This window comes from Arvicola amphibius, chromosome 14, assembly GCF_903992535.2.
Source record: "Arvicola amphibius chromosome 14, mArvAmp1.2, whole genome shotgun sequence".
Taxonomy (NCBI): Eukaryota; Metazoa; Chordata; class Mammalia; order Rodentia; family Cricetidae; genus Arvicola; species Arvicola amphibius.
The window spans coordinates 45,367,247-45,382,943 of record NC_052060.1 but is presented as its reverse complement, the minus strand read 5'-3'; the positions used below and the strand labels follow the sequence as shown (position 1 = coordinate 45,382,943).

At 39.3% G+C, this 15,697-nt stretch overlaps 1 protein-coding gene across 5 annotated transcripts in view; it reads left to right on the top strand.

Moving 5' to 3' along the window:
• The window catches only part of Rap1gds1 (Rap1 GTPase-GDP dissociation stimulator 1), a 124,159-nt gene that overhangs the window by 99,574 nt on the left and 8,888 nt on the right, over positions 1–15,697 (top strand). For 3 of the 5 annotated variants that reach the window (XM_038311575.2, XM_038311573.2, XM_038311577.2), the window contains 7 exons: positions 1,448–1,573; positions 5,898–6,041; positions 6,473–6,604; positions 9,279–9,413; positions 10,546–10,671; positions 11,358–11,497; positions 15,240–15,366. In XM_038311575.2, the coding sequence (XP_038167503.1) occupies positions 1,448–1,573; positions 5,898–6,041; positions 6,473–6,604; positions 9,279–9,413; positions 10,546–10,671; positions 11,358–11,497; positions 15,240–15,366 (930 nt within the window). The remainder of the gene's footprint in view (positions 1–1,447; positions 1,574–5,897; positions 6,042–6,472; positions 6,605–9,278; positions 9,414–10,545; positions 10,672–11,357; positions 11,498–15,239; positions 15,367–15,697) is intronic. The other 2 variants (XM_038311576.2, XM_038311574.2) reach the window with 1 other exon arrangement.

Below are 15,697 nucleotides of genomic sequence, written 5' to 3'. Positions count from 1 at the left end.
TCAGTTCCATGCTCCACACTATTAGGACTGCCCTGCACAGAGTAGCCACCAGCCACATGTGGTTGTCGAACATGGAAATATGGCGAGTCTGAACTTAGAATTCACTGAACTATAAAATACACAATGGGCTTTAGAAAAAATTAGATGTTTTGCCAAGATTTTACATTCATTTCTAGACCAATAGATAATAATTTGAAGCTGACGGGTAAAATTAAATACAAAGATGAGCGTTACCTGTTTGTGTAAGACATTGGCGCTCTAGAGAACAGTTTGTACTACAGGTGTCCTTCACCTGTGATGTCCTCTTTTCTGGAAAGCTTAAGAGTGGAGTAAAGAAAGCAGAGGCCTGTGAGCTTCATGTCACCTGACCTTAAAGGACAGTGAGTTCCAGGGAAGGAAAGGACGGCCATCCTTGATAGGCAGGAGTGTACAAGCACACATAGGACCAGTTTCAATCCTTTCATGGTTGTATTTCTACATCTTGTAAATGCTTCATCTTGAATAACGTGCAGAGCTATATGACTTCGTGGGAAGGAAGTTAAGCGGCCATCCCGACTTCGCCAGTGTTGTGGATTTGCAGGGCTGAGAAATTAAGCAGAAGAGCGTTTCTGCATTGACTCCGTTTACTCTTTGAGGAGAGGGGAAAGGAGGAGTTACCAAAAGCATGCTCACACATAGGTGAAAGTAATAAGCATTTAGGGATGCATCTGATGTGTGTAAGTCGAAAGAGTGGAGGCAGTGTAAATAGAGGATGTGTTTAAGAAACTTGTTTATAAAAATGAAATTGAAAGGCAGTTGAAGAGAGGGCTGCTGTGTGTAAGAAATGGAGCCATTCCAGTGCTGACTGAGAGTGAGTTCCCAGAGAGAGAGCTGAGACCTGCCGAAGAGGACAGGCGATGAGACTTCAAGAACACGGATGAATTGGCCTTTAAATAGTATCTGCGAGCTTGTGTCTCAGTGATAGAGCACACACACAAAGCCTTCGATTTAATCTCTAACACTGCAAAAACTAGTAACAAAAAAATACAGCGGTCATGTCAGATCCAGCACTAAAACATTTCAATTAAGTTATACTCAAGATACAATGATGTCATCTTTTATTCAGCAATGTAAATACAATTTGTTATGAACAATTTTCTTCTTCTTTGTGTGAGAGCCTTGAAAGGATGAGTTTATAACTCAGTAATTTTACCGTTGCTATAGCTACCTATATATTACGCCAGTGAACCTTTGTTATAACCCCAAATGTAACTGGGTCAGAACATTCTCTCTAAAGCTTTAGACACTTTCTTTTTCAGGAGCATTAGAAATCAGTTTGATTGTTTCCTGTATCTGAGAGCATTTGTGTTCATTAATAGTACAAAGTGCCTGAGTGTTAGCAGTAACAGGAAACAAATTTCTGTTTTAATTTTGTTTGCTTACTCTAAATTTTTCTCTTATTTTTCAGAGTCAAGTAAAGAACAGTTTGCTAGTACAAACATTGCTGAAGAGCTGGTAAAACTTTTCAAGAAACAAATAGAACATGATAAAAGAGAAATGATTTTTGAAGTTCTAGCTCCCCTGGCAGAAAATGGTAAGAAAAACCACCTTTTGATGTTTGATCATGTAGGGCTTCTCAGGTTCTTTAATGCCAGATCTTAACTGAGAGCTCGTCTTTGGGCTAGTCGTGCTGTTATATTTTATTTCGTATCTCTAACTTCAGCTTTATTATCTATTCCATGACTGTATCTGAGTTTAGAGATGCTGCTTTCCAAGTTTGATGTTAAAGTCTTAGCAAAGGTGCCTCCGCAGTTAGTTCTGCTCTAACGTAGAAGATAGATGAGGGCCGAGGAGATGGCTCAATGGTTAAGGTCTTTGCCACTCAAGCATCAGGTCCCGGAACCTATGTAAAAGTCAAGTGTGGCAGTGGGGAGAGATGGGAACAGGAAGATCCCTGGATGGTGACAGCCAGGCAGGCAAGCCTGTCCAGTAAGTGAGCTTCAGATTCAGTGAGCGATATTGTCTCAGAAAACAGGGTGGGGAATGACTTCGGAAAGCACACAGTGTTGTCCTCTGGCCTCCGCATGCATTGACACACACAGACCAGTTTTAGGAGACTGAACTCTACTTCGAACCCTATAAAGACTCAAGAATAAGAGCCAGGATTTCTAGGCCTGTCAACAATAGGGATGTTGGTGAATCATACCTTCTTTGGGCAAAAACATCTTAAGAGACGGACCCAAAAGATAGGAGCAAATCCGGAAACAAACCCATTGTACAAGTGATTTTTCAAATATCATGTCTTCTACATATTTAGAGGAGCGAGACACTAACAAGGCAACCCACTAAATAAGAACGAAACAGAGAGCACCAACCTCCAGGTACTACAATTATTAGCCATTGATTTAAAACCTGGATAGTGGGAGCTAGACAGATTGTGCTTGCTGGACAAGTGTGAGGACCTAAGTTCAAATCCTAGAACCCACATAAACCCATTCATCTGTAACTCTAGTACTGCTGGAGCAAAATGGGAATGACCTGATATTCCCAGCAGTTAACAAGAGAGACTGTCCAAAACAAGGCAAAAGATGACAAGCAACACTTGGCCTCCATGTGTACACCATGAACATCCATACCCAGAGAAACATGCAAGCACACAGAAGACTGAAACTGTTCGCTTACTGTGTTCAGAGATGAAAAGCAAGCTTTAAAGAGATCAGAATGAAAATTATAAATAATAAAAATAAGCACAGCAGATTTTAAAATAACATTGAAATTTCCAAGTTGAAATTTCCAACCAAAATTAAGTACTTGGTGGCAGCTTTAAAGCAAGTTAGATACAGTGGAATTGGGGAGCCCATGAACTGAAACACAGGTAGAAGAGAAATCCAGATGGCGTCTAAAGAGGAGGAGAGAGAGTTACAGAAGGGAAGAAAACTTATTTATGTTCCTTTGTTGTTGTTTTTAGCCCCAAAAGAAAGTAGACGTTTTGGGAAGGGATGGTACAGAGTGCTGGCAGAAAAGACCTGAAATTGCAAAAGAAAACTCGTTCATGTAGGCAGCCAGGGCCCTTAGAGTCTCACAAGGCTTTTGAAAGGAAAGGAAAAATGCACATAATTTAAAATATACCACAGAAGGAAAAGAAAGACTTCTTGCTAAATAATGCTGCGAATATGGGGGAAATGCTTTTGCTTTTTTTTTTTTTTTCTGACAGGCTTTCATATTATTTAGCTCTGGATGTACTGGAACTTACTATATAGACCAGGCTGGCCTCAAACTCACAGAATCCACCTGCCTCTGCCTTTCGAGTGCTGCCATTAAAGACATGTACCATTACACGCAGTTCCACATATATTTTTTTAAGAAGATTTCAGATAAGGTACTAGCTTCAATTTGAAGTTTAAAGCTAGAAAATTTATCTTAAAATATATGGGAAGGCAGTCCTTATACCAAGGCTGAAAACCTTAGTTCAGTTCCCAAAAAGCCCCATCACATAAGTAGAGAACCAATTTCTGCAAGCTGTCCTCTGTTTCTCCATGGGCGTTCATTCCCCTCTCCACCCCATGTCCCCCTAGCCACACATACACAAAATAAGTAATCCCTTTTTTATTTTAAAGTAAAATGCAAAAACTGAGAAAGACATATTTCAGTTATATAAAGTTAAATGGAAAGTAAATCAGGGCTGATATAGCTTAGTAGCCTAGAACGCATGAGGCCCTGTGCTCAATCCCCAGCACACATATAAATAGTAATAAGAAAGACAGCACTAAACTTGTTTTTAGGAATGGTTACTTCTTTGGTGAGATAATAAAGTATGGGGGTGATTTATTGTTAACACCCAGGGCATTGGCGTGAGAGATACAAAGGGAGGGCTTGTGAGCAGAATGAGAAATATATGAAGGACTTCTTAGATTGATGGCAGTTTATTGGTCTGAGTAATTGTCTTTTTCACAATTGCTATGTTTATGTGTGTATTTTCTGCATGTATGGCTTTTCTCTGGCTTTTAAATAAAGGTTATATGATAGAGAATCTTGATTGCCAGATTGGTTGACCTGGGTTGAGAAGCTCCTAGGATTAAAGCATACCAGTGTGTGTGCGTGTGTGTGTGTGTGTGTGTGTGTGTGTGTGTGTGTGTCCCCAAAGACGATTAACTAAGGGGGCCCTAACTGTGCAAAAGCTCCCTGGTGATGGTACCCCACCCCAGTGTGGCCAACTGAAACATGAACCCAAACAACTTGCCTTAATTTACTTGATGTAAATATACTCTTAGAAATGCTACAGACAATTTACTATATATGCATATGTGATTCACCTTATACGTTCACACATACCACACAAAGAAGCGGTAAGGATCGTCCTTGTGTAAAATGGGGTTGATAAACGTGCTAGAAAGTCTCCTTTGCCATAATGTCTGACTGCTCTTCATTAAGGCCATTTGAGATCATTAAATCTGTGGTTACAGTCAGACTATAAGAAAGACCTGTCCCCTTCATCCTGCACATTTTACAGTGCTAAGTGCCTTAAATCTCATTCTTCAGAGAGAAGCTTCTTTTTCATCTCATTAGGTGGCTCTGCAGAATGAATCTACCAAAGAATCACTGTGCCTCCTTACAGAGTTCAACAGGGCAGGGTTTTCCTTCTGTTGCATAGCTGTGCAGGGGGCAGACGGACAGACCTTTGAAATCTTGTTTCTGTATTAATTATTTGCATCCTGTTTATGATTTCTTTCTCTTGCTATAGGGGCAGAGTAATTGTCACTTGGTATCTGTGTGGCTCAAGGCTGTAACATTTCTAAGACTTTCTTTCATAATAGTTTTCAATTCTAGTTTCTGCACATGTATATGTAGTCCTAATGTTCTGTAACCAAGGAAACATCCTACTTAAAGTATGGCCCAGTACAGGTGCATTTTTTACAAAAGTATATTGTGTACTCAAAGATATTCAAACAAATATCAGTAATCCTGGTGATAATAAAAAAAGTTTAAAATTTCCATGCTAAAGTTACCCAAAAGAACAAACATTAAGTATATGTGTATTTGGGGCTCCTCCTTCCACGTGACAGACTGGAACTGCCATTGCTGTATGCAACACCCATACCGTCTATGGGAACCAGTGACTCAAGTAAAATCCAACTGGAACACCAAGATGTAAACTTAAATGTTTTTCAAAGAGAAGAGAGATAGGGCTGCAAACAAAGTCCTCAAGAACAGAGTGGTATTATAGTAGTCTAAGATATTAGCACTATAAAATGACAGACAGTGTGGAGGTGAAGTTACCATTGCAGTCAGGTTTTTAAAATGAAACTATAAGACATATTAGGAAATAGAATTTAGTGCAAGGAACCACCATGTACCTGTGTTCTAAGAAAAACAGTTTACGTTCATGAAAACTTGAAGCTCAAGTTATAAACCACAGTAGAAAAACTCTCATCTGTGCAAATACCAAACAAAGTATACTTGTGTATAGGTTCAGATTTTCCAATAGTTCCATAATTTTGATAGCTTTTTATTCAAAACCAGTAATAGGTATATTTTAACTTCACATAACAAATATGTATGTGTATTATAGACATGTGTGTATAATATACTGTTGCCTTTTAACATAATCATAATATCTAAATGAATAGTGATATTGGTTATTGTCAGAGCTACAAGAGACACGGTGTGCTTGGGTACGGTAAGACATTTGAGAGGATGAATAATTTTAAATAAAAAAAAATGAAGTAAGTTTTGTGTAATCAAGCTGGACCATTGAGTACTTCATCCTGAGACCCAAGTGTTCAAAGGTGTTTTGTTTTGTATCACAACTAAGTTGTGCATTAACTTAAAATGCACTGGCTAAAATTCTCCATGACAGGTCACGTATACCAGAGGCCCTGTGTTGTCAAAACTTACGATCTGTCTGCCTTGCTCCGCAGATGCAATTAAACTGCAGCTGGTCGAGGCAGGGTTGGTGGAGTGTCTGCTAGAGATTGTCCATCAGAAGGTGGGTAGTGACAAAGAGGACGACATTGCTGAGCTTAAAACTGCGTCCGATCTGATGGTTCTGTTACTGCTTGGAGGTGAGTTTTGACGTCTGCCATCTAAGAACATGGTCACCAGGTATTTTTAGACCTCTCGTGCCTTTCGTGAGCATGGCACTGGGCGTCTTATTTTCCTATTTTGCTTATCTCGTTGCTGTGGTTGTTTTGAAACCTTAGACACACTGCAAAGAGAACGAGAGGTAAATTCAAGAAAAAGTTAAGTCGTGGCTGTCTTCCCGTGTTTGAAGACCTGTCATATGGAAGAGACAGTTATGATGCCAGAGTACTAAGAGCTGGGTGGTCCTTGGAAATGGAGCTACACAATTTATAACTTTCAGTGTCTGATTTCTACTAATAACCTATTACAATAGTGTCTAGTTTCCTACGTGGATATCCACTTGGAGCATACATGGGTTTGTTACTCCTAGTTATGTTCACCTTATTTAACTCTTTGTTTCCTTTCCCTCCAGATGAATCCATGCAGAAACTTTTTGAAGGAGGGAAGGGCAGTGTGTTCCAAAGGGTCCTTTCCTGGATCCCATCGAATAACCACCAGCTGCAGCTTGCTGGGGCATTAGCAATTGCAAATTTTGCCAGGAATGGTATGCATATTAGTTATTCCTTGTAATAAAGCGTTCTAGAATTTTTAAGTTTCTGCTTTTCTATCTCATATTCCAAAAGTGTACAGTCCTGTTGAAAGCCATCGGAGTGCTGCTGATTTCCTCCCCGGGTTTAGGCAGGCGGCTTCAGCATAGCGAAAGGGATTTTAGGACATCTCTAATCTGAGAAAAGACTCACTTGTTCACAGCTCCAGTCTTGCCTCTTGATTGTTCTGCTCTTATTCTAATTTTCTTGCCTTAAATGTCTATAATTTCTTAGCCCTAATTCTGTCTCCATTTTAATTCCAATTCCTATTCTTTGTTACAAATCTCTGTTGTAATTCATTCTCGTTTTAATTACTCTACATTCTTTTTTCTTCTTTTTCATTTTCCTGCATACTTTCTTCTTTCAGAATCTTTACTCTTCCCCTCTTATTTCTTCCCAGTCTCATTTATTCTGCTGTTACTAATCCCCACGCATATGCATATTATTAACTCATTAACAACTTGTTAGTAATTTAAAAAACTACAAGGAAAATTCTCAGGGATTCAGGCATTCTCTGAAGAAATGTAGCAAAACTTATCAGCTAGTTGTAGCTGTATGGTGGTTCGCTGTCTCTTACAGGGGCCACTACAGGTTACAAAGGGAGAAAACTAAACCATTGAGAGATCTAAGGAAAAGTCAAAGAATACAGGCATTATTTTACATTTCTTTAGTGTGATTAATATCTGGGCATGGTTAGTCAGTTAGGTGCTATTGATCTCTTGAAAGATTCTGATATAACAAGGACAGACGCCTGCAATACCGTCCTAATTCATCATAAATCTTTGAAGGACTTAGATCTAGCAAGGCCAGACACCTGCAGTTCTGCTCTGTGAAAGCCCTCCTGTGATCTCTGCCTAAGGACTTCTGTCTGGCCAACTCATCCTGCCAGGGAGTTAATTATAGAGAACAGGCGTCTACGTTTTTTTAATTAAGTGTGGGACAAAAGGTTTGACTGTCTTTTATTTGCCAGAATACACAGTTGGGGGGGGGGGGGAGTCAACCTAATAGAACACAGGAAAATTGTGTGTGACGTGAGAGGAACATAGTGCTTAAGAGTCACGAAGCTGAGTTAGGAGGGGAGCATATTAGCACACAAGAGAATGTGCGCTTAGAGACAGCCAGCTCTTCAAAAGACAGTGTTTTTCATTTTCATGGGCCCTGCCTTCGTGAATTTAACCTCCATCAGATATGTAACTCTCTGGTGTGTTGGCCTTCTAAATGTCAGCTGTTCTACTGTGTAACCTTGCGGATCCCATGAAAGTCCAGAAATATTTGTTGTTTCCTTAATCTTTTAGAAGACTGGAATATTTGTACTGACTTTACTAACAAACGACACATTTCATATAGTCATCTGCATTCTGAACTTGAAAGATCAGTGATGATGTGTTGGGTTTGAATACTTTGCTCTTCTGATTTAGTGAACTTGAGCATATATATCTGATGGGAAGATATGTATCTTTCCCAGTCATGTTCTTTTGTATAGTGGCATATTATTTGTATTTTAATAATAAATCTTTCCTGAAGACCAGAGGCAAAGCTAAAGCTACTAGATGTCAGGTAATGGTGACACACACCTTTAATCCCACAATTTGGGAGACAGAGGCCAATGGATCTCTGTGAGTTCAAGACTACCCTGGGCTACATAAGATCAATACAGACACAAATCCAGGTGGTGGTGGTGGTGGCTCACACTTTTAATCCCAGTCCTAGGGAGTCACACGCCTTTAATCCCAGCGCTAGAGGGAATATAAAATGCAAGAAAGAGAGGCTTAGTCTGCTTAGTCCATAGTTGCCCAGCCTTGATAGAGGTAAGACTTCTCTAGTGGCTTAGATGCCTTGCCTTTCTGGTTTTCAGGTTGAACTTCAATTTTTATCTCTGGGTTTTTATTATTCATGCTACAATTTGGGCTTTAATAATCTGAATATTCATTCTTGGGTTATTGTGTTATACCTTTATAACCCATGAAATTTACATATGAATGATCCTATAGATACACAGTATTTAGTTTAATAATATTTCAACAGCACTGGACCTCTTTGTAAATCTGATACCCTTGATGTTAATCTAAGAACTCTTATGTTTAGGAAATGTGGAGTTTTTCTAGTTAAGTTTTACTCCAATGTGAGCTATTCACATAGAACACAGGTTGAGTGTCCCTTAATCCAGTATGCTTGAGACCTGAAGCCTTGGAGAGTTTGGATTTTCTCAGATTTGGGGATATTTATTAGACAATATCTTGGTCAGAAAACCCAAACCTAAACATGATATTTATCTGTTCTTTTACACTTTGTGTAAATTGTAAGAATAGTTTTAGATGATATTGTTAGTCTATTCTAATCATTGACTGATCACATTAGATAGTTTTAGTTTATCCTAATTGTTGGCTGATCACATCAAGTCAGTTATAGAGTTTCTGCTTACAGATTCATGTCTGTTCCAAAACTTTCAGACTTTAGAACATTTCAGACTTTGAGGTCTTGCTCCAGAAGTTCAACCTATAGACTATCATCATGGCTGACTTATTTTCTCCTCCCTTCTCTTTAGAACTCTTTAGTTATCTAAGACTGGCAGAGTATTAGGTTTTGATGTAGATGGGTGGAAAGTTTAAACTATGCCTTTGTTTTGTATAGATGGGAACTGTATTCATATGGTAGACAATGGAATTGTAGAAAAGCTCATGGACTTGCTGGACAGACATGTAGAAGATGGGAACGTGACTGTGCAGCACGCAGCACTAAGTGCCCTCAGGAATCTAGCCATTCCAGGTAAGATAAAGCAGCCACGTGGTGTGTGGACCTCCCTGTCAGCAAATGGGGGAGAGTCCACTGTTGGGGCACATGCCTCTAATCCCAGCACTTGGGAGGTACAATGGTTGTTAGTAGCCAATCTCATAGAAGTAGTGAGTTCCAGGCCTGCCAGGGCTACATGGTGAGACACAGTTTCAGAAGGGTGAGGGAGGGGCTAGGAAGAGTCTTGATTGCTCACCTTTTCCTAGCTGAGAAATGGAAACTATATGTTACGTCTGTTTTCTGAGACAATACACAGCTGGTCTCTTGAGATAACTAAATGAACTGATCACCTTTTATGAGCTCTTTGCTTTCTGTTATACCACATGCCTACTCTTTCTTAGGCATCATCAGGTGGAGTAAGACATGACATCAGTGAACAGGGTCCCCTAAAGAATAGTTTTGTCAAGTAGTGGGGTCCTTTCTGTTTTCTTTCATCCTATGGGCAGATACATAGTTTTTGTAAATCTTTGTGTGAACAGTTTTGAACTGTAGAATGACACTTTTAGAGAAAATGACATTGATGATTTTTAAGGTTAATTCTTTTATTCTACTTCCTAAAATTAAATTTCTGACAGAGTAAAATAGTAAAGTAACATGAAGATCCAATCCATGTGTATTTGATTTGTGTAGCATATTGATAATATTTAATAACGCCTCACATTTATATTAGTACAGTGATAAAGAAAAATACTCGAGTACTTTGTAAGATGTAACATTTTCAGGTTTTCTTTACACATTTTCTAACTCAGTGCTTTAAAATTAGGTTTTAAAAACTAGTATGATTATTGTTTGTTATGTTCCCACAAGCAGGATACCTACATATACCAAATCTTACTGTTTGTCTGTCCTCCCCCACCCCCTTGGGCAGCCTGGTCTCAATGCTGTCATGTCGTGTCTGAGGACCTTGAACTCCTGAGCCTCCTGCCTCGCCATGCCGTGCCCTTACTGCTGGCATACGCCAGCATGCCCAACCACCCCACTCTTCACATTCCCCAGCAGAGAAATATAACACAGGGTCTTAAAGCTAGGAAGTGCTAGATGCGTGTGGAGTTGAATGTTTATTGAGACTGTTATCACCATTTTAACCATAGTCTCGTTTTCCTTCTAGTTGTAAATAAAGCAAAGATGTTATCAGCCGGGGTCACAGAGACAGTTTTGAAATTCCTTAAATCTGAAATGCCCCCGGTTCAGTTCAAACTCCTGGGGACGCTAAGAATGTTGATTGATGCACAAGGTAAGAGAAATGGTTGCCAAGCCGCATTCTTGGCACGCATGCCTAAAAGGAACTTAGGTTTCTAGCTGTCAGAATTATAGAATTGAAAAGTAAATAGAAAACAAAAGTTTAAACGAGATTGATTTTAGGCTTAATTCTTATACGGAATGATTTTGAGAAACAATCATGTTGTATATTATTAATACCTAATTAAGTCTTCTGTCTGTTGATGTCTTACTACTTTGCCTTAGACATTTCATACCCATGTTTACCTGTCTTGAAAAGCATGTACCATGATGATCAACATTTTTAATTAGTTTGTATTTTTCTATTTGAAGAAAATAATAAAGACCACTTCTAGGAGTGAACTCTGTTATTCTTATGTTTTCTTATTTTTAATCCTCCCTTGTCTTGGTTGTTTGGAGTCCTTTGGAACCCATTTGTTACAGTCTGCCAGAGCACTGACTGACTGTTAGGCTTAACCAGGAACGTGAAGTCACTTGTTTTTATGTTGATGTGAAAGTCTGTAACGTTACTGAGTAAGCTAAATAGCCCATCAGACAAGGAGCATTTGTAGCCCTTGCTTTTATAAAATGGTTGTGCTGGGGTTTTTTAGACCTATAATTTTCCGTCCTGCACCTGCTCTCCTGTCAGCTGATTGCCTGTCAGTGATTTAGTCTGGTTTTTGTTTGCCTTGTTTTCTATAGCAGAAGCTGCTGAACAACTGGGAAAGAATGCTAAATTGGTGGAGCGTTTGGTTGAGTGGTGTGAAGCCAAAGATCATGCTGGTGTGATGGGAGAGTCAAACCGACTGCTCTCGGCCCTCATACGACATAGTAAATCAAAAGTAAGTTCCAGAGGAAGCCATACACTGTCCAGCATTAGGAGTAGTCCTTGTGGAAGCCAGCATTGTAGATTTTGCACCATGTATTTACATATTCATGTATTTTTTATAAATATGCTAATCCCCATTCCCTGCAGGAAATAAAGATTGAGGCTTTTATTTAATTTCATTACACCATACTTAAAGGTAAGGCTTTGGTAGTAGGAGCTGAGGGAGAAAGTGGAGAAGGGCTTTGTCAGCAAAGACATGTATATATGTACACCCAGACGTCAGAAGGCATGGCTTTAAATAAAAACAGCAATTGCAGATTTGTTGGAGAGAGTAGACGGTGTATTAGAATTAAGATGAATTATATGCCAAGTATGTGGGTTGGATTCTCCAGAAAAGGAGGTCTGCTACCCCCTTCCCTCCAGTACTACTGGGATTAAATCAGGCCTGGACACACTAGGACATATCCTACCACTGAGCTACATCCCTAGCCTTTTAGACAGAGTTTCATTGCCTTGCCCAGATCCGCCTCGAAAGGCGGGGATTTGAAGCATGTGATAGACTTCCTGAAGGATTTTAACCAGCAAAGTTTCATTATTTCATGTCTATTTATAAAAATCACTTTAGAGTTTAATGAGAGCAGAAAAAATGTTGAATTTAAAGCAAAAGGTACATAAGAGATGATGCCATTTGTGGCTGAGCTTTGAAACTGCTAATTATCATTTTGAGGCACTCATTTCATTGTTCCAACAAGAGATATTTTTTCACCTCACGGTCCAGGTGGGTGGTAATAGTGAAGATGGGAAACGGGACTTGGCAAGGCATAGGCAGTAGGATTGGCTGGCCTCTGCTAGGGATAGAAGCAGGCAGTTTTTAAGTTAGTTTGGTACCAGATAGGGCCTGCCAGTCATCCAAACAACACACAGAAGAGCTCAGACTCCCTTGCTTCTATATTCTAACCCACTTGCCCACACTTTTTAGAGTCTTTCTTTGCCCAGTGAGAACAGTGGTCAAGAGCACTTGTTGTTATCCCAGAAGACCTGAGGCTGGTTCCCAGCATCCATGTAGGTGGCTCAAAACCTCCTGCTACTCTAGCTGCAGGGTGTTCTAACACCTTCTTCTGACCTCAGTGGGCACCTGTACACATATCATACACACACACACACATCTAAAAATAAAAATTAAGGAAACATCCAGTTCTAAGAAGCTCCCAAAATGTCCCAATCACTAAATCAAAACATTCCAAAATAGGAAATTTTCTAAGGGAATCATACTGGGCATGGATATTCTCAAAAAATTTTCAGCACACCTCTCTGTCTTTTCTGAGGGGCAAAATGAGACACACACACTTTCTAGTGATAACTTTGTCTTTACTTCATCTTGAAAATATCCTCTCTGAAAAAAATCTCTCTTCACAGCTTCATAATTAGTTCTACATCCCCCTTCTCCTTCCTCTGCTCATCAGCTTCTCCCTAATTAACTCTGCACCTCTCCCTCCCTCCCTCTCCCTCTCCCTCTCCCTCTCTCTCTCCCTTTGTCTGCTGTCCCACTCCACTGCCTCCTCTCTGTAGCAGCAGCTCCCACACAGCTGTCTCTCACACTCACACACATACATCCTTCTTGTACACCATTCACTCACTCTTTCATGCACTCTCACACTTCTCTCACTCCTCATCTCTCAAGCCTTCTCTGCCCACTCCGCTCTATCCTTCCTCACCCCCCCCCACACACGTACATGTACTCACTCTCTGCATAGCTCTTCCCTCACTCTACACAGCTGTCTCTTGACACCACCGCTCCTCACGCAGCCAAACTCTGGACAATTACATGGTACATTTTCAGGGCCCATCCCATTCTCATAAGGCAAGATAAGTCACGTAGTTTCTTTCAGGTTAGAGATGTCACATTGACTGGCCAGTCAGTAACGCTTGGCCATGCACATAGCCTAAATGGTTAGGGTTACCAGCAGCATTGGAATTCAAGACTTAACAATAACAATTAACTAGCTGGACTTGAGTGCTAGGGAGTATGTGCAGAAAAGCCATTGCTGCAGGGAGCTTTCTACTAATGCTTCAAACTCTGACCTTTCAGGGCCGTCCTGAATTCTGTCTTAAGATTTAGCATTTAAAGAAGAAAAAGACAAAATGACAGTCCAGAGGCCTTCCTCAGGGAGCTGCATGCTTGTCTTCATGTTTTCTGGTCTTTTTCCTCGGGAAGCTCCTCTGAGAGTTGCAGTGAAGGAGTTTTTACCAAGTAGGCAATAATGAGAGCGTTAGAAAAGGCTTTAAAGTATCCACTGATTCTCTGGGGCAGGTGAGGCGGTTTAGCGGGAAGTGGGTCTTATGGGCGGGCCTGATTCCACGAGTTAGATCTAAGGATCCCATAAGGTGGCAGGAGAGAATTCCCAAGAGGTGTTCTCTGAGACCTCTCTAAGCACACTTGTTACTGACATGGACAAACACAATAAATAATAAATACAATTTTAAAAGAGGTTAAAGGGAAAGACTTAGCTGCTAGAGCACGACTACCCATAAAAATGCAATTCTTAGGTGACCCTGATGTGGATGTTGTCACAGGGCTCAGAGCCATGATATTTCTGCTAATAGTTGATTTTAAATTATATGTAGGATAGAAACAAAAGAAACTATTTTAAATAATTTAGAGAATTAGAAAAGTAGTCACATTTAGATTTGTACCTCATTGAAACCAACAGAAACCAACAGAAAGTAAATTATTCTGAAATTGTGATTTCCTACAAAATCAGTTAGCATAAGAGTTATAAAAAACAAAATTTGTTACACAATAAAGACAAAATAGTTGCTAAGAAAAAAATATGACTACTGACTGCACCTGACTTTTTGCCATGTCCTTATATGTCCTTTTTAATATAACTTTATAGTTACTACAGAAACATGTGAAAGATAAATCATGTCACAGATGAAATCATTTGACAAAGACAGGCTCAGTAGTTTGCTTTGTCAAAGTCAGTGTTGGTACTCTGACTTCACCAGTCCAGAGCTCCCTGCCCAGTTTCCCTTAGAGTTTGAGAAAGGGGAACCAGAATAATTGTGGCTGAAATTCTGTGTGTTTGTTTTGTCTCTCCATTCCCTTTCTTCTCTCCAGACCCGCCCCTGTACCCTCCGTCCCTTAAATTCATGTCCTCATTTCTCACTAATATGTGTATGTGTGTGTTTCAAGACTGACTGGTTTTGGAGTGCTCTTCTCTGGGGAAGACTATTTCTCCTGCTCTCAGTCTTTTGACATTTAATGTTCTCAAATTTGTCAAATCAAACAAAAGGCTAAAAGATAATTTTAAAATGTTTTTTTTTATTTTTAAAAAAAAGTATCCTTATCCAGAGTATCTAGAGAATATCTGCCTGGCACTATCATAAACATTTTTAAAGCAAAGCTTTTTTTAATTCCAAATTTTAGTTCTTTTCTGTTGATCCTGATATACATACATTTGGGGAAATGGCACTTTTATTTTAGTTTCTGTAGCTTCTAGGCCTTTCTGTTCCTTGATAAGAAATGCAATGGTCTTTTTCACTTAGGCAATTTAAGTTGTCATTTTTGATGAATTTATTTAAAGCTAAAAGCTTTTCCTTTTCTGTGAAGATAAAAAAGTATGGTTAAAATGTAATGATTCATATAGGACATTGTCAGGTAACCACTCAACAATGAGCTGACTCTGATTGTAATGCCATCTCTTTATGTGTAGAATTAAAGTTTATAATTCTATGATATTTATTTATTGTAGGATGTAATTAAAACCATTGTACAGAGTGGTGGCATCAAGCATCTAGTTACCATGGCAACTAGTGAACATGTAATAATGCAGAATGAAGCTCTTGTTGCTTTGGCACTAATAGCAGCTTTGGAATTGGGTAAGTTCCTCGCTGACAAACTTATTTTTTACTATTTTTATCTTGGATGAAAGGAAGCACAGGAGTGGAATTGAAATCAAATAGAACCTTGGCTGTAGAAGTATTTTGCTAGTGTCTACTTAAATCTGAATATATGGAAACCATATATGTAAGTTGCTATCAGAGGTATTTCCTGTGGCTATGCTTTGTGTAACATTTTTAGATCTGCACTTTAGGGCTTAAATTTTTAAGTCATATTTTACTTAGAAGATACATAAAACATTTTTATTGGGCTTTATAATAATTGAAATGAAACCTGGAATATCACAGGAAGAAGAATGTGAAAGGTATA